Source organism: Callorhinus ursinus, unplaced genomic scaffold (assembly GCF_003265705.2).
Source record: "Callorhinus ursinus isolate GAN/ISIS: 27379988/994484 unplaced genomic scaffold, GSC_fseal_2.0 scaffold51, whole genome shotgun sequence".
NCBI classification, from domain to species: Eukaryota; Metazoa; Chordata; class Mammalia; order Carnivora; family Otariidae; genus Callorhinus; species Callorhinus ursinus.
In genome coordinates, this window is record NW_027397113.1 from 6805229 (window position 1) to 6826120 (window position 20892).

General features: G+C 58.8%; 2 protein-coding genes across 2 annotated transcripts in view; one reads left to right on the forward strand and one right to left on the reverse strand.

The window, feature by feature from the left end:
* The window catches only part of MACROD1 (mono-ADP ribosylhydrolase 1), a 146155-nt gene that overhangs the window by 35569 nt on the left and 89694 nt on the right, over positions 1 to 20892 (forward strand). The window lies entirely within an intron of this gene.
* Positions 4778 to 18290, reverse strand: FLRT1 (fibronectin leucine rich transmembrane protein 1). Its single transcript, XM_025879371.2, has 2 exons — positions 17409 to 18290; positions 4778 to 8606 (listed from the first exon to the last, which is right to left on the reverse strand). The coding sequence occupies exon 2, from the start codon at positions 8555 to 8557 to the stop codon at positions 6533 to 6535; it is 2025 nt and encodes a 674-aa protein (XP_025735156.1). The 5' UTR covers positions 8558 to 8606; positions 17409 to 18290; the 3' UTR covers positions 4778 to 6532.

Here is a 20892-nt window from a genome sequence, read left to right on the forward strand (position 1 = left end):
GCTCTGAGAAGAGAGGACGGAGCGGCCCTGTGTGCCAGGCTCTGTGCTGGGCCTCAGTGGCCCGGCACAGAGGAGCATGGGGGCCTGGCATCTCGCCAGCGCAGCCGCTCACCCTGATGGCCGTAAAAGAGATTCAGGGGTGGTGACAGCCAGGACCTTTCTGCAAGGACTCCCCAGACCCCGGCTTTTGGGTTTTCAGGTGGGGGTGGGGGTGGCGTGGGTAAGTGTGGGAAAGACAGGGGCCAGGGCACCCTGTGGTCACAAATGCCTGAGGGGTTCACTTTGCTAGGAAGTGGGGGCCTGGTCAGGCCTCCACAGGGTGCCACATGCCCTCAGCATGGCCACACTGCGCTCCCAGCACAAGCCAGGCATTTTAGTAACGGAGCAGGAGGGGGCGGTGACAGTGGTCTCAAAGCCCAGGGCCTGCCAGGCTCTCTGGCAGGGCAGGAGCCTCCCCAGGACTGAAGGTCGGCCCCCTGCACAGTGTCTTCAGGGGTAACATGGAGAAAGGGCTGGCTTGGCCCCCGCAGCATCGGGGGTTTGGGGCACACCTGCACCCCCACTTAGGGTGAGAAGCAGCAACGAGAGAATTTCCAAAACAAGAGGAAACAATATATTAAAAATGCAGAGGTGGGGGGAGTGAAGGGAGGCAGGGGCGGGGGAGGGGGGACTCAAGAGCCAAGGGAATCTTCTTGTGTTTTTAAAGAAGCAAGTGTGGATATTTCGGGCAACTACTTGGACCATTTCAAAAGAAATGGTAAATGCTTAAAAACACAGAGTGAAAAATGCCCCAGGCAGCCGTCAACCTGGCTGGGCAGGATGGAGGAAGCCAGCAGCGCTGAGCGTGCTGCGTGGGGGAAGGGAGCCCGTGGTAGGACAGCGGAGGGCGCACAGTGGGGCAGGGGCCCCCCTGGCTTGGAGAACAGGACCAGGGGAGCAGCCCGGGACCAGCCGCAGTAGGTGGGTCACCCTCCACCCTCCAGGTCCAGACTCCAAGATGGAGTGAGCATGTCTGTACTTCCTCTCCCCGTGCCTCTTGGACACTGAGGATGGGAATTTTGCAGCATCTCTGGTAGCGCAGGGCTGGGCGGCCCGGCTGCGGGATGGCCCCGACCTGGTCATTTCGAGTAGCACAGTAAACATCTCTTGATATGTTCCTTATGGGGTCCTGGGGAGTGATAAAGTAAGGATGGAAACCAGGGTCTTCTAGTCAAAGAACCAGGCCTTGGCTTAGGGAGGAAAATATCTGCCCATATCCCCGTCAAGTGCTTGAGTGCTCCCAGTGACAGAGAGCTCACTGTCTCATTCCTCTGCTGGCCGAGTTTCTCTTCCCTGACCTTCAGTTTCCCCTTTCCGGTTGGCCCCGCTCCCCTTCCCTGGCCGCAGGGAATGAATTACAGACCTACCCTGGGACAGAGAGGAAGCAGAAAAGCGCACGGCTCTTGAGTCTTACTCTCTAAGTAACTAGACCAGCTACTTCAGCTCGCTTTTCACCCCTGAAGGCAGACAGAATCTGGAGGCAGGGGTGGAGTCTCTGCTGGGGGCTAGGACGGCTTCTGAATGACCTGTGTGGGCCATGCAGCCCACCCTGTCCCAGAGGCCCGAGCAGAAGGCAGGCGACCGAGACAGAACTGCTTTCCCTGAGCAGTGCTTGAGCCCAGGCTCTGTCCAGCCCAGCCTGTTTCTGAGCGCTCTGGCCAGTGTGGTGTCAGCCCTCGCAGACCCCCAGCTCCTCCTGGGGCTGTGCAGGGGCAGCCTGTGAGCCAGGCTGGAAAATCCCTGCTTTGCCCATTGCCACTGGGGGCAGGTTCATAAAATGCGAAAAATCCCCCTTTCCCTTCACCTCCAAGGAGTTTAATCGCTTCTAATCAATTTAGCAGACTCGCTTGGTTGTAAATGGTAATGATTTGCATTTTTGAGACTTTTTATCCCTCCTTAAGAAAAAAGATGCCTCCTCTGTCTGCCTTCTGGAAGGCCTGTGCAGGGCTGTGAATTGCTTGTTAGCACTCACCCTGGCGCCAATGCAGCGCCAGGCCTCCGCCCATCACCTGCACTGATCCGAGCGCAGGGAGGGGACAGGGGCGCACAGCATGCCCACAGCTGCCCCTGGCTGTGTTCCTGGCCCTGAGAGCAGGTCCAGTCCTTGGGGTGCGCAGGCTACTGCGCACCCTAAGACCCCTCTTTCCAGCAAACGCCCCAGCTCTCTCCTGGTTGCCTCCCTAGCTCCATTGCTCCCTGTCTGTCGCATCCAATTTTCCTTGTTGTATTTTTCATAAGTGCGAGGCTCAGAAGCCCCGTCCTCCTCCCTGGTGTGTTCGGCAGGAAGCAGATTTCCGGAGTGGAGCGGGTTGGCTTTGGGACTTGGACTGTCGTTGGTGGGGTGGGGGCGGGGGTTGACCTCCTCTCCTGCCTGGGCTCCAAGCAGATGAAGGAGGGAGGCTCAGGTGTCCTGGGCGTGCTGCCTGGCACTTCTCCAGGCCCATCAGTCACCTCAGATCCTGCAGGGATCTTCACCTGGCCTGTCCCTCCCACTCTGGGCCTCTGTCACCTGCTGTGGATCAACTAGAACCTTCCAGAATTGGTGGAAGGGAGGAGCCCTTACTTGGCCTTTGGAGCACCCAGCTTTTCTGGGTGAAGCCCTACTCCTGTCGCAGCCCACCCTCCACTTTGCAGAAGGGGAAACAAAGGCTGTGGATTTACAAAACACGCTTTCCCTCCACCTCTCTGCAAACCCTCTCTGACCCCTCCTCACTTTCTGCTCCTGGTTGGCCTCCCTGGACCCCTAGGGGAAGGAGGAGGAGGGAGGGAGAAGAGGCACAAGGCAGGCACGGGTCTTGGGCTCTGGGTGGGGAAGCCTGCCCCCCTCCCCCAGCCACCACCATCTTCCTAGCTGCTGTCCCCCCCGCCCGCCAGTGTCACTCAGAGCCAGAAGGGACCAGTGCCCCACCTCCTGCCCCCAAACCTGGCATCCCGGCCCTGGGTGGGGAGGCCCTCCAGTCAGCCACACGGCTGCCATGTTCCTGTGGAGGTGGCCCAGGAAGCTGGAGGCAATTTAGAGAAGATGGAGGCTTCCTCGGGGAGGCCACAGGAAAGGGGAAGGAGAAAAGGGAAGAAAAGAAGCTTTTGATGCACATCATGTCTGCAGAATTGAGTATGACTAATTAATAGATTTTATTCTTAGTAATCTCTTAAGCATTCCATACGTTGGGCCCCACGCCTGAGCTGAGCTTACAAGAGGCCTCATTCGCAAAATGCAAATGACTCGCCTGGCCCTGCTGCCTCCTCTCTTGCCTCGCCTTCCCCCCCCCTTTTTTTATTTTATTTATTTATTTTTTTTTTTTAGGGAAAATTTAAAGGAAAATTGCCATGTAATAGAAAAGAGATTCTAATCACTACATCTAATTACCACGAAGGGTAAACCACTTAACCAAAGAAGTGTCATGGGCTCTTTTTATAAAAAAACTTGAAACCTGCTATAAATGCCACAGAATACACTCATCAACGCTGAGGCCAATGAGGTTGTTCTGGCTAGTTAGAGGCTGCAAGGGTCAGGTCGGCCGCCCACAGAAGGGAGATTCTAGACAGAAGTGGTAGCCTGGGCCCTGGGCTTGTCTTCCCGGGCCCTGTGTCCTCAGGCACTGCTAGGGGCTGGGGGAGGCTGGGCAGCCCTGCAGCATCTCTCTCCTTGTGTTATGAGGACACTCAGAGGAGTTGGACCAGGAAGGGACAGGGGTTCAGAGTAGGCCTGGCTTCAGGCCCCCTCCTTGGCTTGGGGAGCTGAGGGGAGGGAAGGTGAGAGCAGGCCCCAGGGCCCGGCTGGCGAGTCTCCACTATCCTCAGCACTTACAGGGCAGGAGGACGCCTGCAGCGAGCCCGCGGTGAGCCCCTGCCTGAGCCCCCGGGGAGCAGGAGACCCACGTGTCCTCAGGCCCAGGTGTGCCCGGGCCTGCTTTGTGCTGGAGGGGAGGGAAGCTGATCACTCAGGCCTGCAGGCCTTTCTGACCTCACTGACTCTAGGGCCACTTGCTGTTCTCCAAATGCCTTCCTAACCTCAAAGGGCATGATTTGACCTCCTCCTGGTGTGGTTGAGGGGAAAGGAGGCCCCAGAGTAAGATTGGGGGCCCAAGCATGTTGGCAGTGGGGACTGGGGGGCCGTGGCAAGGCCAGGGCCTGGGACACCGGCAGAAGGCATGAGTGGTGCCATGAGGGAGGGGACCTCACTTCTGAAACAGCAGGGACCTCGGGCTTCTGTCCCTTCCCCCTCTTCCTGAGCCAATGCCCTACATCTGCGTGCACCCTCTGCTCCTCCCCGAGCTGCCCGAACAGCCTGTGTCAGGGGCACTTGAGGCCAAAGGGAGGGCGACCTTCACAGAGACATGAAATTAAGGCTTGGAAAAATCTCTCTCTTGATCTCATTGTGTGAGAAAATGATTCAAATGGGCCAAAGGGTGGGGAGGCTTAGTTTCGAGTGGAGTGTGTCCATGCCCTGCGCCTCTCCCTGGGCCTGGGGAGCCGGACTCCCCATCGTGGGGCGAGAGCGAGACCCTCCCTCCAGCCTGGCAAGGGAGGGGGCCGTACCTCTCCTCCACCCAACTCACACGGCTCTTGTGACCATTCCTTTCAACCCCTGCCTCTTCACTGAGGGGGCCAGTCACATCTTTTCACGACCAGTGAGTGGCCAGTCCCGGCAGCCCCGTGACTGCCGGTCAGCATCTTCTTCCTGCCCTTGGCTTTTGTCAGTGCAGTTGAGGCCTTTTGAAACCGCCAGCACCTGGAGCCAGACACCTCCCCAGTCTTCCCTGCCCTCGGGCCAGTGTCTCTCCTCCGACATGGCTCTTCCCCAGCACAGCACCAGGGGCATGTTAACAGGTGGTGGCCCGAGCTTCCTGAGGGCCAGGGCACGGGAGACCGCAGAACCCCGGACGCCACTCCTCCTTCACTCCAGCTTGGCTGTCATCCTTTCATTACCGTTTTAATCTCATGGCTCACCAGACCGCACTGCCAGTTGATAAATGATGGCAACCCAGGTTCCGGGGGCGGGGGGGAGGAAATAAAAACTGAATTCTTCCAAGGGCCCCGGTCAGTACCCTTTTGGAGCTGGCATTTCTGGAGGTCTGGTCTTCCCTCTCCAGAGCAGAGTGCCAGGGGTGGGTGCAGCCGAGTGCTCTGCGTTCGGGGGGCTGCTGTCTCCCAAGGCTCTTCTGAGAATGTTCACGTCTTTTTCTAGGCTTTGTTTGAGCAGCCATGGAAACCATTAGGTCTAATCAGCTCATAAAAAAAAAAAAAAAAAAGTCCCTGCACCAATTACCTGTCCCAGGAGGAAGCACACAGCACAGAGGAAAGAGAAAGTCGCTGTTGAGGTGACTGCATCTGCATCTCGGGGGGGACGGCCGGGGGGAGAGACGAGCACACCGGCCATCAAAGAACGCTTTTCTCTGTATCAGAAAAGAGTGCAGACCAGCTCTGGCCAACCTGAGATAGGGTTGAACTGAGGGTGCCCCTTGCCCGGGGGTCTCCCTGGCCACCCGACTGGGACAGATACACCTCCGCCTTTAGGAACAGCATTGTTCCCCCTCCCGACTCCCACCCCCAACACGCTTTGTCTACTTACTCAATGATTTCTAGGAGAAAGCAACATTTTCGTGACTCTATTGTCTCAGGAAATTGTACGAACTGACCCAAGAAGTAGTAAGGACCGGATATGAGGCTCTATCTACCCATCTGTATTGAGAGACACGACACAGAGATTGACAGGTAGATAGATGCACCTCCGCTTGGCTGGGAAACCACAGCTCCCCCAGGGGGCTTCCATGGAGCGTGGTGCACGGAACTGGAGAGGGTTTCGGTATAGGAAAAAGAAAGTTTGCTTTTTAATTGACTACACCATTGTTCAAAGAATGCAGTGAAAGACGTGCTCTTTCTGCAAATCTGTAAGGGAAATGTTATGGAAAGAACCAGGCAAGAGGTTTCAGGACAGTTTCTCCATAGCAAAAAGATCTTTTCTTCCCCTTCTCCTTTGTGAAGAGCCTGAAAACCTTCCATCATGTCGTTGTCACTAGCGAGGAGCCGGCAGGCAGCAAGAGCTGCGTTGGGGCTTCGCATGTTGGCTGTTCTCTCTGACGGTTCTTTTGTGACGGCCTTGAACAGAGCGTGAGGCGCACACAGACAGGTAGTATCTTTCCAGTTCAGGAAAAAAAAAAAAAAAAAAACAACCCTGACCCAACCCTTCCTGCAATATTATTTTTAGTCCTTCCTTTCCCAACTGGCATAATTTGGTATAAATTATGTCTTCAGCAACGTCAAATCCCCCTCCTATTTTCTATTCTTTAAAAAAAAAAAATCTTTTTTTTCCACTGTTGTGTTCTATAAAATCGTCAACCGTTCCCAAACTTTGCTTTCTGCTGGGAAAGTCCTCGTGGAATTCCTTCTCCTTGCTCTATGGGATGGCAGCAGGCTGGGCAGAGCCACGTTGTCGCCAGGCCGGGGGGGGGGGCGGCAGGAGCTGGGGCGGAGGCGGCCCGTGTGGCTGGTATCATGTGTAGGTGTAGTCTATGTCGGGGATGCCACCATCCCGGTAGCCCCGTGTGGTGCCGTAACCGATGGTGTGCGTGCCCTTACAGAGGCTGCTGCCATTGGAGGGGAAGATGGTGTGGACCACGTACTCCTCTTTGGCGTGGTAAGGGTTGATGGGCAACATCTGCAGCCCAGGGCCTCGGATTTCCAGGATGGAGTTATCCTTCTTGGTCCCGGACTCCATGTAGTCGTCCTTTTTCCGATTGCCCCGATTGTAGGCCCGGTCCCGGGTCAGCAGCTCACCGGCCCGGTGCACGTACCAGCAGATGGCCCCCAGGACCAGGAAGAGGAAGACGAGGGCCACGGCACCACCGATGATGCCCGCCAGGGGCAGGCCCCCCATGGGGTCTGCGTTCTGCTCCTGGTTAAGTGTGGTGGTGGGGCCGTAGCTGTCTGCTGTCTCGGCCTTGGCGCACACGGGCGTCTCGTCGGCCACGTAAGTGTTGCCAGTCTCCATGGTGACCATGCAGATGATATAGGTGGACTTGGGCTCCAAAGCCGTCAGCAGGTACTCCGTCTTGTCCCCCTGCACCAGTGTCTCTGTGATGGAGCCCACGGCTGGGCTGTGGCCCAGGCGTAGCCAGCTGAGCCGGAAAGAGGAGGCGGGGAGCGTGGCCTTCCATGTGATGCGGATCGAGTCCGCCGTCAGGGGCTTCACGTGGATGACCAGGGTCTTGGCGCCATCGCCCGTGGCCATGGGGTAGTCGAGGCTGGAGTCAGGGAGGCGCAGCCCCGGCCTCTTGGCCTTGAGGGTGAAGAGTGAGCCCTGGGGTGTGGTGGCAGAGGCATGGTTGCTGGCCGTGGTCTTGGCAGCAGCGTCAGACGCACCTCCCTGTGAGCCCGTCTCAAAGCACTCGTCCATCTCGCTGGTGATGTCCTTGATGGCCATGCCCCGGACCTTCTCGGGACCCTGGCACATGAGGCCCCGCACGTTGACCACGGCCGCCCGCGCCTTCACCCAGTCGCGCAGCCACATAAGGTTACAGCCGCAGAACCAGGGGTTGTTGCGCAGCAGGAGCTGGGCCAGGTTCTCCAGGTCGTCGAACAGACCGCGGGGCAGCGTGGTGAGGTTGTTGTTGGACAGGTCCAGGCGCTCCAGTTCGCGCATCTTGGCCAGCGTGTTGTAGGGGATGTGGCTGATGGCATTGTCCTGCAGGTACAGCTTCTGCAGGTGGGCGCTGGGCAGGTTGAGGGGCGGGGCAGCCAGGGAGTTGCGCACCAGCGAGAGCTCGGTGAGGTTCTGCAGGCGGCTGAACGTGTCATCAGCGATGCGCTGGTTGGCTAGCAGGTTGCCGTCGAGCACGAGGCGCCGGAGGCTGTTGAGGCCCTTGAAGGCGTGCAGCGGGATGGTGGAGATGCGGTTGTCATCCAGCCGCAGCTCCTCCAGCGTGCGGGGCAGCCCCGAGGGGATGCTGCTCAGGTGGTTCCGGCTCAGGAAGAGCAGCTTGAGCTGCTTGCTGTCGGCAAAGGCGTCCTCCTCGATGCTGACGGTGGACACGGAGTTGTCATCCAGGTGCAGCTTCTCCAGCAGCGGGATGCGGGCCAGCGAGTCCCTGGCGATGGTGCGCACGTTGTTGTCCTGCAGGTGGAGCTCCCGCAGGGAGCGGGGCAGGTTGACCGGGAACTCGTCCAGGTCGTTCTCGTACAGGTAGATGACCTGCACGTTGACCTTGGTCTTGAGGTCCTGGGGGATGCCGGCGTTGTTGATCCGGTTGTTCTGCAGGTAGAGGGTGGTGGCGTCATCAGGGATGTCAGCGGGGATGGAGGTGAGTCCCCGGTCATTGCAGTAGATGAAGCTGTTGTCACAGCGGCATACCGAGGGACAGGTGGTGCTGTCGATGACCTCCGTCAGGAAGGCAATGAGCCCGTAGCAGAGGAAAAGCCAGTCCCGCAGGTCCATGGTGGCCGTGGTCATCACGACGGTGGCCGTGACGGTGGCAGCAGGTGTGGTGGCGGCGGCGGCAGTGGGGTGTGCCACCACCATGGTGGATGGCTGGGGGCGCCGGGCCCCGCCTGATTTGGAGCCTCAACACCTGCAAGGAGCATAAGACACGTGCGGTGAGAGCGAGTCCTGGCGCCCACCCGCCTGCCGCCGCAGGGTTGCCACGGGGTCGTGGCAGGGCAGAGGTCAAGCCTCCAGGCGCACGCCCTGCGGCCCTTCCTGGGCCAGCCTGACTTCGCGGGTGATCCCTCGGGCCGAGGTCAGACTCTAACGACATCTGGCTAACGTGAAATCTCATCAGGAGCAAAGATGTCTGTGAATTAGGCGGCCGCAGTCCGCCGTCCCGGACGGTGATTTCGAGCCGCGGGTGAGGTTCATTTAGCGAGAGCCACGCCGCGGTTTGTTTCTTCTTTCGAGACTTCACCCTAAGCCAGTCTTTATGGCTAATGCTAAAAGTGGCTGGTCAGTGCTGATGGGATGGATTTAAGGTGTGTTTTATGGATTCAGAGCCACCATTTCTCACGGGAACGGAAACTCGCATCCCTATCTGGCTCATACCCAGGGTTTGAAGGAGAAGCTTGTTTCTGTGAGGGCTGTGAGCTTACAAGGGGTTGGGGGGGGGATGTCAGTAGAACCCGCAGAAAAGAAGCCGCCGGGTTGCCACTGGTGAGCAATGGAGGGCAAGGAGCTTCATTGTCTGGTGTTAAAACACATCCCATTTGCCACTCATGCATTTTATAGACAGAAGAATGAAGTGTCAACGGGATCGCTTTCTTGTGTATTTACAGAAAACCCTTTATGTCCGAGGTGCCCTCCCTAGCTCCGCATTCCATGTCGTGTGGGAGATTATTCTACACCTTACCCCCTTCCCAAATCACGAAACTTTCAGCTATTTTGAAAAAAAAATATTTATCTGTTTTCTAGCATTTGAAGAAATTACATGAATAAAAGGAGGGAGGGGTCCACACTGAGGGAATCAGCTGCAAGGTGTAATTTCGGTTTTCACAAATGGAAAAATTGCAGTAGATTTTTTTCCTATTATTTTGCTGTTCATAGTGGTAAAAAATCAATTAAAGAGTAATGATCTTTCAACCTCAGTTGGGGAGGTGTCTTCATGCCGCCGGCAAAGGTCTGCCATGTAACTCTAGGTTCACGAAGGCTTTTCAACGGTGGGACACAATCCTTGCCTCCCTGAGTCTGAGCTGAGGCCCCAGCCTGAAGCCAGCCCAGCCCGGTGTGCAGAGCAGAATCGGGATCTGGTCACCGAACGAGTCCCAGTGGGGACCTCACTCTCAGGCCCTGGGGACTGACATTCTCTATTTCTCAACCAATGTCACACCTTCTCCCTTGTCTGTCCCCCTCTATCCTGGAACCGCTCCCCTCCATCTAGCAAACTGCTCTTCACATGTCCCCTCCTCTGCTAGTCTTCCACCTACCCATCCACCCATCCATGCATCTGTCCATCTAGCCGCTCAGCAGATCTTTGTGGAGCACCCCCCACGTCCCAGCCCATGTTCTAGCCACTTGGGATCCCATTCTGGTGGGATAGTAGCTCACACTATGATGCTCCTAGAGCTTCATGAGCATTTAGGTCATTTAACCCTTCCAGCAAACCTGATGTCAATGCCCTCCTTCTTCCCACTTAACAGAAGAGAAAACTGAGGCTCCGAGGCATTAATGCACTCAAGACACTTGAGGAGTGGTGGGGAGGCCAGAATCTTGGCCACTAGGCTCGTGGTGCCCCATCTCGTGCCCATCTTTGTGAGCTGTGGGTTGCACTGTTGGGTGGTTAGTGTTTTAATGTCCCCGACTAAATTTTAGGTACTCAAGGGCAGGGACCGTGGGCTGTGGAGGCCTGGTGTGGCTTAGCATCAGCGACCACCCAAGGTGCTGCGCAAGGCAGGAATGCCTACAGTCACTCCCCTCTACACACTCATACCCTATTTGCATTTACTGGGGCCTCTGGACAGACAGCCTCGGCAGCCCCAGGGCCTCCTGGAGCAAGCTCAGGCTTTGCCCATGGTTAACGCCCTAGCCTCGCTCGGGGCCTGTAAGAGGCATGAACTTTTATCCATGAGGTGGACCCAAGGCAGCTCAGGGGCTGGCGGAGGAAAGCTGGCTAGAAGCAAGTGAGGGCAAAGGGGAAGGGTGCATGGGGCCTGTGCACGGAGCCAGAGGGGACAAGGCCTCGTGGAAAGCCAGGAGAAAGGGGGTGAGACCCTGGCTGCTGAGACCCTGGCCAACATTCTGGGCTTCTGAAGCCAGCTTAGGCCCCCTTCTGTGAGCACCCGCTGGCCTGAGGGACTAAGGCCACTGCCTGCTTATTCCTGGCTGCTTCCTTGAGCTCGTCTCCCAGCCCCGCCTCTGGGTCCTGAGCCCACTCACACCCCGTCCCTGCGGGACCCGGAGTGGGTCTTTGTGTCCTGCACTTGAGCTTGCTCTCGGCGGAGTTAGCCGTCAGCTTTGTTTCCCCTACCCACATGCCCTGACACACTCCCGCCCTCCTACCCCCACTGCAGAGCCCTGCACCAGGCTGGTCAGCCCTCCTTCCCTCAGTGTCAGCGAGAGTCACCCTGTAAAATCTGGCTGGGGCGTGGGCATCCCAGGCTGCCTGGCCCTTACCTGACCACTGATTCTCTCACCTCTCATCACAGCCAGGACTGAGGAGGGCCATGGCCCGAACTCTGCAAGAGGACGGGCTCAACACGGGGCTGCTACATAGACCGGGACATGCCCGCCTTCAGAGGACAGGGATAAACCCAGGCACAAGGGGGACCGGCCAGCCGGGTCTCGCCCCACCCCCTATGCAGACGCACGTTTGTACCTGTGCCAGCCTGTCACACACACGAGGGTTATGGAGCCTGCATGTCCAGTCTCAAGATGCTTAGGAGAAAAGAGGCAGGACTAGGGCAGGTGTGGGGGACAGGAAGGCCCAGGCCTGCTCAAAGGCCACCTTGCCTCAGTCTCAGAGGTCAAGTCTGAGTCCCTCTATCCGGGGCGCCAGCATCTGGCCAGAGGACACACACCTTCCTTGACCTGTCAGCAGCTGAGACCTGGCACGTGGGATGCAGGTGGCCCCTTCAGCTTGGCCGTTTGGGCGGTGCCCTGAGCAGGGGGGCAGCCTTGTGAAGGCCAAAGCCAAGGCCAGCCACCACGTTCTCTGGCACAGACATCAGTCCCCGGTGCCGGCTCAGCTCATGGCCACAGCCCTCAGCCTCCAGAGGCCCTGGCATCATAACAGTGTCTAAATTGCCCCTTTCAGAGATGCCTGATGGATAACCAAGAAGCAGTTGGGAGGCCGGGACCCAAGGCCTTTCCCTTCCCCTGTCTGCAGGCCTCATCCATCTTTGCTCGAGCTTCCCCTTGCCGCCCCTTCCCCAAGGCTGTGGCGCAGGGCAGGGCCTGGGGGTGGGGAGGAAGAAAGCATGCCTGCCTGGAGGAGCCTTTAATTGCCCGGGTGCCAGGTGGCCTTTTTATTCCTTTGTTGTGTGTTTGACAGTTTGTGTGGCCATCAAATTAAACCCGGTAAATCGCCCGTCTTCTGCGGGGTCACTTGTTGTGCAGATACCGCAGACTTCAGCATGATGGGAGTCAGGACCTGCCGGCTCCGTGACTGACAGCAGGATCCTTCCCTGGGGGGCCAGGGGAGGGAGCAGGGAGGTGGCTCCGGCTGGACGGATACAGACCCCCATTCGCCAGCGGGGGACCCGGGGCATCATTCTTGGAGCTCTGCCACGTCCAGGCTCCCAAAAGGGACTCCTTGTCAATCGCTGTGATGCTGGGCCCCCTCCGCCTTCACTTGTGCATCCTCAGCCCCACGCCCCAAGCTACGGTGGACACACTGATCCTACGGTGGGGCCCTCCTGTTGTGACCCCAGGCTGCGCCAGCCTCTTTCTCATGGGGAGCTGTCCAGGCCCAGGGAGGGGGTGTGAGTGGCTGGAGCCCACAGCTCAGCTCTTGCCTCGGTCCCCCTGGAACTCTCAGCTGCAGCCCAGCCCTGGTTCCTGAAGGCCCTGACCTCCCTTGTGCTGCTCCCTCTGGGCCTTTGCTCCGTGCTGTTCCTGATCCTCGGACACCAACACACCCTCCCCTGCTCCTGCCATTGCCGGGCCAATTTCTGCTCCTCCCCAAGACCTCAGCGTATAGAGCCCCCTCCGTGAAGCTTTCCCTGACCCCCTCTCTGCAAAGCTGACCCGCTTCACTGGTGGGAGATGTTTATCTGCCAACTGGATGGAGGCGCTTCCCTGTTGGAGACCCCCGGCCTGGTGTCTTCCCCAAATCCCATTACGCTGGGGCTGCCAGAGGCCCAGGGACTTCCGGGGGGGGGGGGTCCCCTTGGGAGGCGGGAGGCTGGAGGGAGGGTAACACGCAGGGGGCAGCTTCAGGACGGAAGGCCCAGCACGGGCCCTGGCATGCCGGACAGGAGATGGTACTGCTGCAGGTTCTCAGGGCACAGTTAGATGTGAGCACACCAGGGGGCTGAGCGTGTTTCTGGAAGGAGCTGGAGGTCCCAGGCGGGAGAGGGAAGGCAGGGCAGGCCTCCTCCTGCCCCCAAGCGCCGGCCTTCCTTCCTGTTGGTTAGTGAGGGCAGCTCATGTGGGGATGTCCTGACGCTGGGTCCCCCGAAGTGCCAGGCACGGTCTCAGCCCCCACTTTAGGAATCAGAGAATTCCACATGGTGCTGACCCCAAGAAGGAGGCACGTGAACTAGAATCAGGGAGGGGACAACAAAGCGAGGTTCGGATCTGGCCTCACTAGTCCCCGGCTGTGTGTCCTGCAGCGACACGTCCCTGGGCCTCAGCCTCCTCATCTGTAACGTGCTGCTGGGAACCCCACTGTCCTGGGAGGACAAGAGAGGGCTTGTGCAGAGTGCCCAGCACAGGACCGGGTGGTTTGGGAAAGAAGGCCTGCTCCGTCTCGTCCTGGGGAGGGGCCCCGAGGTGTTCCTATGACCCACTCAGGCTGCTCACCTGTCTTGGCGGAGCTTCCGAAACGACGGAGCCGGGGAGCCCCTCGCCCTCCCCTTTTCTATGCCCCCTCTGGTCCATCTCTTCAACAACAGGACTTTATTGTGTTTTCCCTAAGCCTTGCCAGGCCCCCAGGTCTTTCCCGGAAGGGCCCGAGGCAGGAGCAAGGTGTACAGACAGGGCAGGCTAGGGACCGAAGCAGTTGCTCAGCCCCGAGGGGGTAAAGCAGGAGACGCTGGCCCCAGAAGGAGCTGTGTTCTCCCCTGCCAGGCCGGGAGCTTCACCAAGGCTAGATCACTCCACATCTGTGATGAGTCCTCAGCAGACCTTTGTTTAAATTAATGAGGCCCCCCCCCCCCAGGGCCTGCCTGGGCTCAGTCCCCGGCTCCACCTACTGAGGGTGGCCTCAGGTCTCAGGCCTTCCTCTGTAAGATGGGACCTCAAATGATCCACCTCCCTGGGCCTTGTGAGGATAAGCTACGGCTGTTTTCAAGCCTGAGCAGAGGGCCCTATACAACAGGGGACCATACCCATCTTAGCAGTAGGCAGCGCTCCAGGGCAGGTCCAGATGGGAACTGCGGGCCCGGGGGGAGACCCTGGGACTTCTGGGTGAGCGGGCCTTTTCCAAGCCCTAGTTCAGGCCCAGGCCGGTCTAAGCCCACCGGAGTCACCTCCTTCGGGCAGGGGGCCGGCTGCCCTGACCCACAAGGCCCTTCCGAGCCTGCCCACATGACTCTGCCCCAGCTCTCATCAACTGGTACCATTGATAACTTGTAGTAGAAGGGGGAGCAGGGCCGGGGGTGGGGGTGGTGGTGGTGGTAGGGGATTCTTTTAAAACCTAAAGTTAATTATTTTGCTAATTTCGTGCTGCATGCATTATGCATCAGCGGTTATCACTAGTGGTAATTGCAGACAGGTATGCAAATCCACTAAAAATGTACCTCGGGTTCACCTCACCGCGTGGGCTGCCTGGGCGGTGCCGGGCGGCGGGATGTCCTGAACTTCAGAGAAGGCAAATCCCTTTAAAAAACAAGACTTTAAAATTGTGTCTTAGGAGGTTAATTATATTGATAACAGTGTTCGATATTAAACAATTCAGGGCCGGGAGGGGGGTGGGGGGATGAAAGGAGACACGTGTAATTTTGTTTCTCCCTCTCTCCCCACGTTATTTAATAAGATATTCCTGCACCTGATATTTCTGTCTGTCTCCGTGCATTTTTTAGTAAAGCTGCCTAGACTGAGGCTTCATTCCTTTGGCGAAGGAAAAAGCAGAGGGCAGGGGAGTTTCAGAAGGTAGAAGAGGGGCTTGAGGGCCTTCATTCGGGGGGGGGGGCAGAAGGAAGGAAGGGAGGGCGCAGGGGGAAGGGACCCCGGGGTTTGTAGGGTCAGTGCTGGTGGTCTCTCAGCAGTCAGCAGGATGGGGGCAGCCAGGAGCAGAGAGAGAGGAACAGGGTGACCAGGAGAGACTGGGGATGGTGATGTTTATTGATCATGAAGCAAAGGCTGAGAGCTGGCCGGAAGCAGGCTGGGGGTGGGCCCCCCCCGTGTGCAGCATCCCCCACATGCAGGCCCTGCTCCTTAAATTCCCACTAGAATGTAAACTCCCCTAAGCCAGGATATGTTCTGTCCCGTTCACCAGCCTAGCAGAGAGCCTGGCATGGGAGTGCTCATAAGCATCTGGTGAAGGAAGGAATGAAGATGCCAAAAGGCAGGCCCTCCAATCTGAAACCTAGAAACAGGCAGTGGGAGAGAAGAGGGAGACTGGCCCCCCTTTAGCCCCAGCCTGGGAAGGGATAACCACCCAGGCACCCTCAGCACCACAGCCCAGAGAGGAAGAGCGACGGACTGGTCTGAATTGTGCCGCCGGTGGTGGAGGAGCCAGACACAGACCCAGGCCTTGGACTCGCTGTCCAGTGCTCTTCCCTGCCCTCTCAGCTGCCCCGGGGGCCCTGCCCAGCCCCAGAGGGAGAAACCCGAGGAAGACCTCTGGCTGCCCCCTTCTCGTCTCATCTGACACCGGGAGGCTGGCCTGGCACTGCCCAACCACAGGTCTACCTCCAGGCCAGCCTCACATGCCTAGGGATGGCCCACAGAGACACACGAGGGTGGACCCCACCCTCAGGACTCCGGAACTGGGGAGTCACGGGACCTTGGAGATTATCTGCCTTTCACAGGGGAGGCAAAAGTGAGGCCCAGAGAGCAGAAGGGATTGGCCCAGCAGCCGTGGGCACCCTTCCCCCCCGCCACCTGCTCTGGCCTCGGCACTGAACTCTCAAACCCTTTCCCAGAGGACTGGCACAGGGAGGGTGGTGGTGCACAGTGTCTAACTCACACAGGGACTCGTGGGGGCTGCCTCCCCCACCTGCAGGTCTGCAGACCCCTCCAGCCCGATGGGGTGGGGCCCATTAGTGGCAGTAGCTGGCCAGGGAGGGGCCTGCTGCATGCTGGGTCCTCTGCGACCCCCTCTCCTCTCCAACTGGCCTGCACACCGAGTGCACAAAGGGGATCATGTTCAGGGAGGGAAAGGGATGTGCCCAGGGTCACACTGCTCACAACAGGAGGGACAGGGCACCAACTCCTGTCTGCCTGGCTCCCCTAGTTTGGTTCTCTTTGCTTTTCTGCCTTGGGATGGAAGGAGGCTCCACCGCTCACCAGAGGCAGAGCCCCGCACTGAGCAGGTTCTCCATAAATATTAGGGGTGCAGGCCTGGGGAGTGGCCGTGGGCCCCAGGAATTGCCCCCCAACCCCTCCTAGGGGCTGGGAGGTGAATAGGGACAAATGACGGGGCAGTGGGTGACGCGTGGTAGGGATGAGGGAGGGGAGGCCAGGTGGGCAGGGGCCGAGCGTGGGCTCCCTGCGATCGTGGTGATGCCTGTCGGCCCCGCTGCTGGGCTGGCGCGCCTTTATAATAAATAACAGCAAATAGCCGATCCGCAGGGCATCTTTCACGCCAGTGGCTAATAACACGGCTATTAATGCCCCCGCAGACGGCATGCGCGTCGCACCGCGCTGACGAATGTCCGGGCCCTGGCGCAGTCATAAATCAGCCCCTCTCCTGGGGAAACGTGCAGAGAAGTGTCATTTTCCATCTTGGTAATGAATTGGGGCTTCCCTGCCCTGCCCTGGGCACCGCCGCTGGAAGTTGCCTGGGATTTGTGTTTGGGGAGGCACGAGCCCTCCCTCCTGGCCTCTGGGGAGCCGGGAAGAGTGGGGCCACTCCCGGCCCCCAGGCAGGACCCAGCTCTCCACCTGCCCAGCCCTGGCAGTTCCGCAGCTCGAGTGAGGACGAGGGGCACTAGGGCCTGCGGTGTGATCTTGGGACACTTACTGCCCATCCCTGGGCCCCCAGCATGCCACTCTCACCAGCAGAGGGGCTGGACTGGAAGCCAGAACAGTGATGCCCAAGGGCCAGCAGGGGCAAGGTCTTGGGTGGTGGCTTTGGCTCAGCCCCAGCCTTGGTTCTCCCGGCCAGGGCAGGGGCGGGCCTGGACAGAGAGACTCTCTCCCCGTGGGAGGGGGCAGCAGGTGCCATGGCCAGTGCCACCAAAGGTCCTGCCTCCCCCAAGGCCTCACGACTGCCCCCTTCGGGCAGAACTCAGAGGGGCTCAAAGTAGGACCCCCCGCTCTGGAGCAGCAGGGTTCCCATGGTGGGGCAGCAGTTTACTCTGGAAAAGCCTTATACCCTGGTCCCATCCACCCTGGGGTAGAGCATGGCCACCAGGTAGCAAAAGACCTCTCCCTTGGCAAGCAGAAACTGCTGGTTGCCTGACTGGCTGTGGGGGTGGGGGGGGGAGCTGCAGACCTGGGGAGCTCTGTGATGCCCCAATGCAACCCAGCTGGAAAGAGAGCAGGTCCCAGCTGTCTCAGGCATGAGGAGCCACTGAGCCTTCCTGAGCCACCCAGAGCCCCTCTGCAACTGCCTTACCTCCTGAGCTGCAGCCCCGGAGCCTGCTGGGTCTGGCCAGGGTCTCTGTTCTGGATGCTTCCGGTTGAGGTGGGCCTGGACACACTCACATTCTGACCCCACGGCCCAGGCACGCAGGTGCAGGCCACAGAGCTGGGGTGTTGCGTGGAGCTAGGGGCACCCCGGGGAGCGGGCAGGACCCCCTGTTCTCTGCTCTGCAGGGCTCCTCGCGCTCAGACTTGGCTGCAGGGCTGGAGTAGCATGCTCTGTCCCATAGGCTCCAGGCGCTGCTGGCCTCTCTCCCCGGAGTGAGGGGCGTGCATGAGGGGCCTGTGGAGGCACCCCCTGCAGCCCCAGGACTCCCGTGTGCTGCCCGAGGGTGTTCTGGGCCCCTGCTCCCCAGGCATGCCCTAGAGCCCGGCGTCCATCCTGCCACGGTGGCCTCTCGCTGTGCTCTTTCAACTTTTGCCCCTTTGTCTGTTGGCCGCCACCTCCTCTGAAAGGCTTCTGCGTGGCTTTTACCCCCTTTTCTTCACCAAGTTTTTTTTTTTTTTTTTTTAATCCCTTTAAGTCACTTGGCAGAATGGGCTCCGGTGCAGAGAGCGGCCTTGCGTGACAGAGCTGAGAGGGAGCCACTCTCCAAAGACTCGGTATTCCTGCCACTCAGGCTGTGTCTCCGGGGGGGAAGGAGGGGGTCCATTACCCCGCTGAGGAGTTCAGATGTTCACCGCGGGGCTGGAGCTGCTGACATGCGCCGCTGAGCTGTCAGGCCCCACATGCCTCTCTTTGGAAAGATGTGGGGGGGGCGGCGCTCAGTCCTGCTTGGCTTCTCCTGTTTGTCGAGAAGGTTTTCTTGCTGGGGAGGTGGGGGGAGGGGCGAGTTATTCCTGCTTCACCCTCTGGGCTTGTCTGTCCAAAAAGGAGTTCTGCTCACCCACTCCCTGCCTCCTCACCTGCCAAAACACAATACAAATGATTAAGCCCAGGGAAATTAGGAGCCACCCAGGGACGGGCGGCCTGGGCTGCAGGCCCCCTCTCCTCCCATGCCCCTGGAACCCGCGTTCTTGAACGCCACTCTCCAGGGAGCCGGGAGGGGGCGGGGATGACTCCCCATCATCTCCCTTCTCTTCTCAAATCCAGACAACAAACAGGGGGCTGTGCAGAGCACCCTCCTCAAAGCTCCCCAGTTTCCTTTTGCTGGGGATGGAAGGACCAGAAAGAGAAGCAAAGTTCTGAGGGCTCCTGGCCGCACAGGGGCTGCCTGCCTGGCCCCGCGCTGGCTGGCTCCGCTTTCCCCCAGCACCTGCTCCTCTTTCGAAATGTCATTCAAAGGATCCAACTGGGCCACCGCGGCCTTGGCTTCCAGAAGCAGCACTGCCTTTCACCGTGGGAAGCAGGAGCAGCAGGGAAGCGGGGAAGTTGGGTCTCAGAGTCCCTGGCCTCCCTCCTGCAACCGCCCCACTTCCTAGGCCAGGGTCAGGGCTCCACGCCCCTGGTGCCCTCGAAGGCCATCCTCCCCTTCCCCAGGGACCTGGGGGGCAGGGCTGGCTGGTCCTCGGAATCCAAAACAAACCCCGAGCCCTCCAGTCGCCTCTCACTGCCTCTCATTAGCGTGGCGTGCTGAAGCCCCACGGTGCCCCGGTGTCCGTATTCCCCCTGCAGGAGCCCCTCTTTGGAAAAGGGCTTTTATTACACATCTGAGAGTGTTAGCTCTGGTTTGAAATCGGATCCAGATGGACTCAGCTGCATCTGGGCACTCTCCTTTGTCGGGCCGAAGGTGGCTGATTTGAGAAATGCCTGCTGTCTGGGGCTGTTACAAATAAAAACAAGGATCTTTAGGGGTGCGTGTTTTCATAAGCCCAGAGCCCAGACTGGGGCAGAGTGCACTACACACTGGACGCCCAGCCTGGCAGGGGCGCACCGGTGACGAGGGTGGAGTGCTGGTGGGGGCTGCCAGGGCTGCCAGGGTACGTGCAGGGGGTGGGGGAGGAGAGTTAGGACAGACGTCCCCAGAAGGAAGGGGGTACAAGACACAGCAAGCCCCATGCATCCGGCATGGCCAGGGCCTGCTATATACCCAGGGTGCCAGTAGGCAGGTGAAGCCCCTCCAGGGGTGGAGGGGGGTGTTGGGTAGGAGGGGAGGCAGGGACAGTGCCTGCGCGAGGCGTGACTGCCGGGCTATGGCGCGGGTTCTTACTGCTATTACCCCCGCGTGATTTCATCCAATTATAAATTGTAATTTCTCTATGAAAGCGAGAGATGGAAACAGTCCAATGAGGTCATCTGCCTCCCTGGCCGGGGCGAGGAAATTGTTTTTGTACTGCTGGGGGTGGGAGTGGAGGTGGCGGGGCCTCCGTATTTCAAGAGGATAGTGGCAGCGTCTTCGGAGCCCAGAGGCTCAGCCGGCCATGGCTGCTGATCCCCCACGACAGAGAGCAACCGCCCAAGAACTGCTTTTTTGAAGTTATGAACCGAGGAGGGCGGCTCCATCCAACAGCACTGGACCCTTTTCCCAGTCCTCCTATGCAGCCTCTAGAATCCCACAAAGCACAGCCCCAGAATGCCCGAGTGGGCTCACTCCAGGCCCTTCCCCCACACTGCCCCCGCTCCTGCTTCGGGTGGCCCTCCTCCTTGGGGGACCTGGGCACACAAACCCATAGTGTCCTGAAAGGAGTTGTCTCCCTGCTTCAAGGAAGGGATTATCTCTGCTTGTCTGACGCAGATCCCCCAGTTCCTGGCTTAGTGCCTTGCACACAGTAGATGCTTCATAAATGCACCCGGTAACCTCCCCACTCTCCTTTCTCATTTAGAAAATTGGGGTCTGAGCAAGGCTCTTGGTGGGGCCCTCTGACTTTGTCCATCCTGGGGTGGGCCTGGCTGGCTGTGCCTGGGAGGTGGGAGCTCTTCCCACGTGTGGGTGCCTCCTGATGATTGTTAGTAGTCACCTGCGCTCACTGAACCAAACAAGGCTCAGGAATAAACATGTAAATGTGCCCTCCTGGCAAACATCTACCATCCCCAGTGGGTGTGCAATTGGATCGAGAAGGCCGAGGCCACACAATGCAAAGAGAGTGCGGCATGCGGACCGTCTATGTGGTCAAACGGAGCTAGGATAAAATGAACCTGTTCAGTCCAAGGGTTCCGCTACGGGAGCCCCCTCCCCCCCCCCCACCTCCAGGCCACTTTGGCCAGCTCGTAGGTATGCCCCCTACAGGACATCTCTGCCCACCAACCCTCGCTGTGGCCTTCCCTGCTCCCACAGGCTCCAGGTCTCTGCTCTGCCAAACGAACCATTTTTTGGGTCAACATAATAGAAGCTTCCATTTGTAAGTACTTGAGATGCTTACAGTTTTACTTTTTGTTATAAATAATAACATCATAATTGTATTAAAAGAAATTTGAAAGGGGAAAAGAGAGCCAAGTGCACGATCCCACATGTCTACACCATTCCACTTTGGCCGGATCTGCCCATACAGAGATACTGTCTGCAGGGGAACAATGCGCC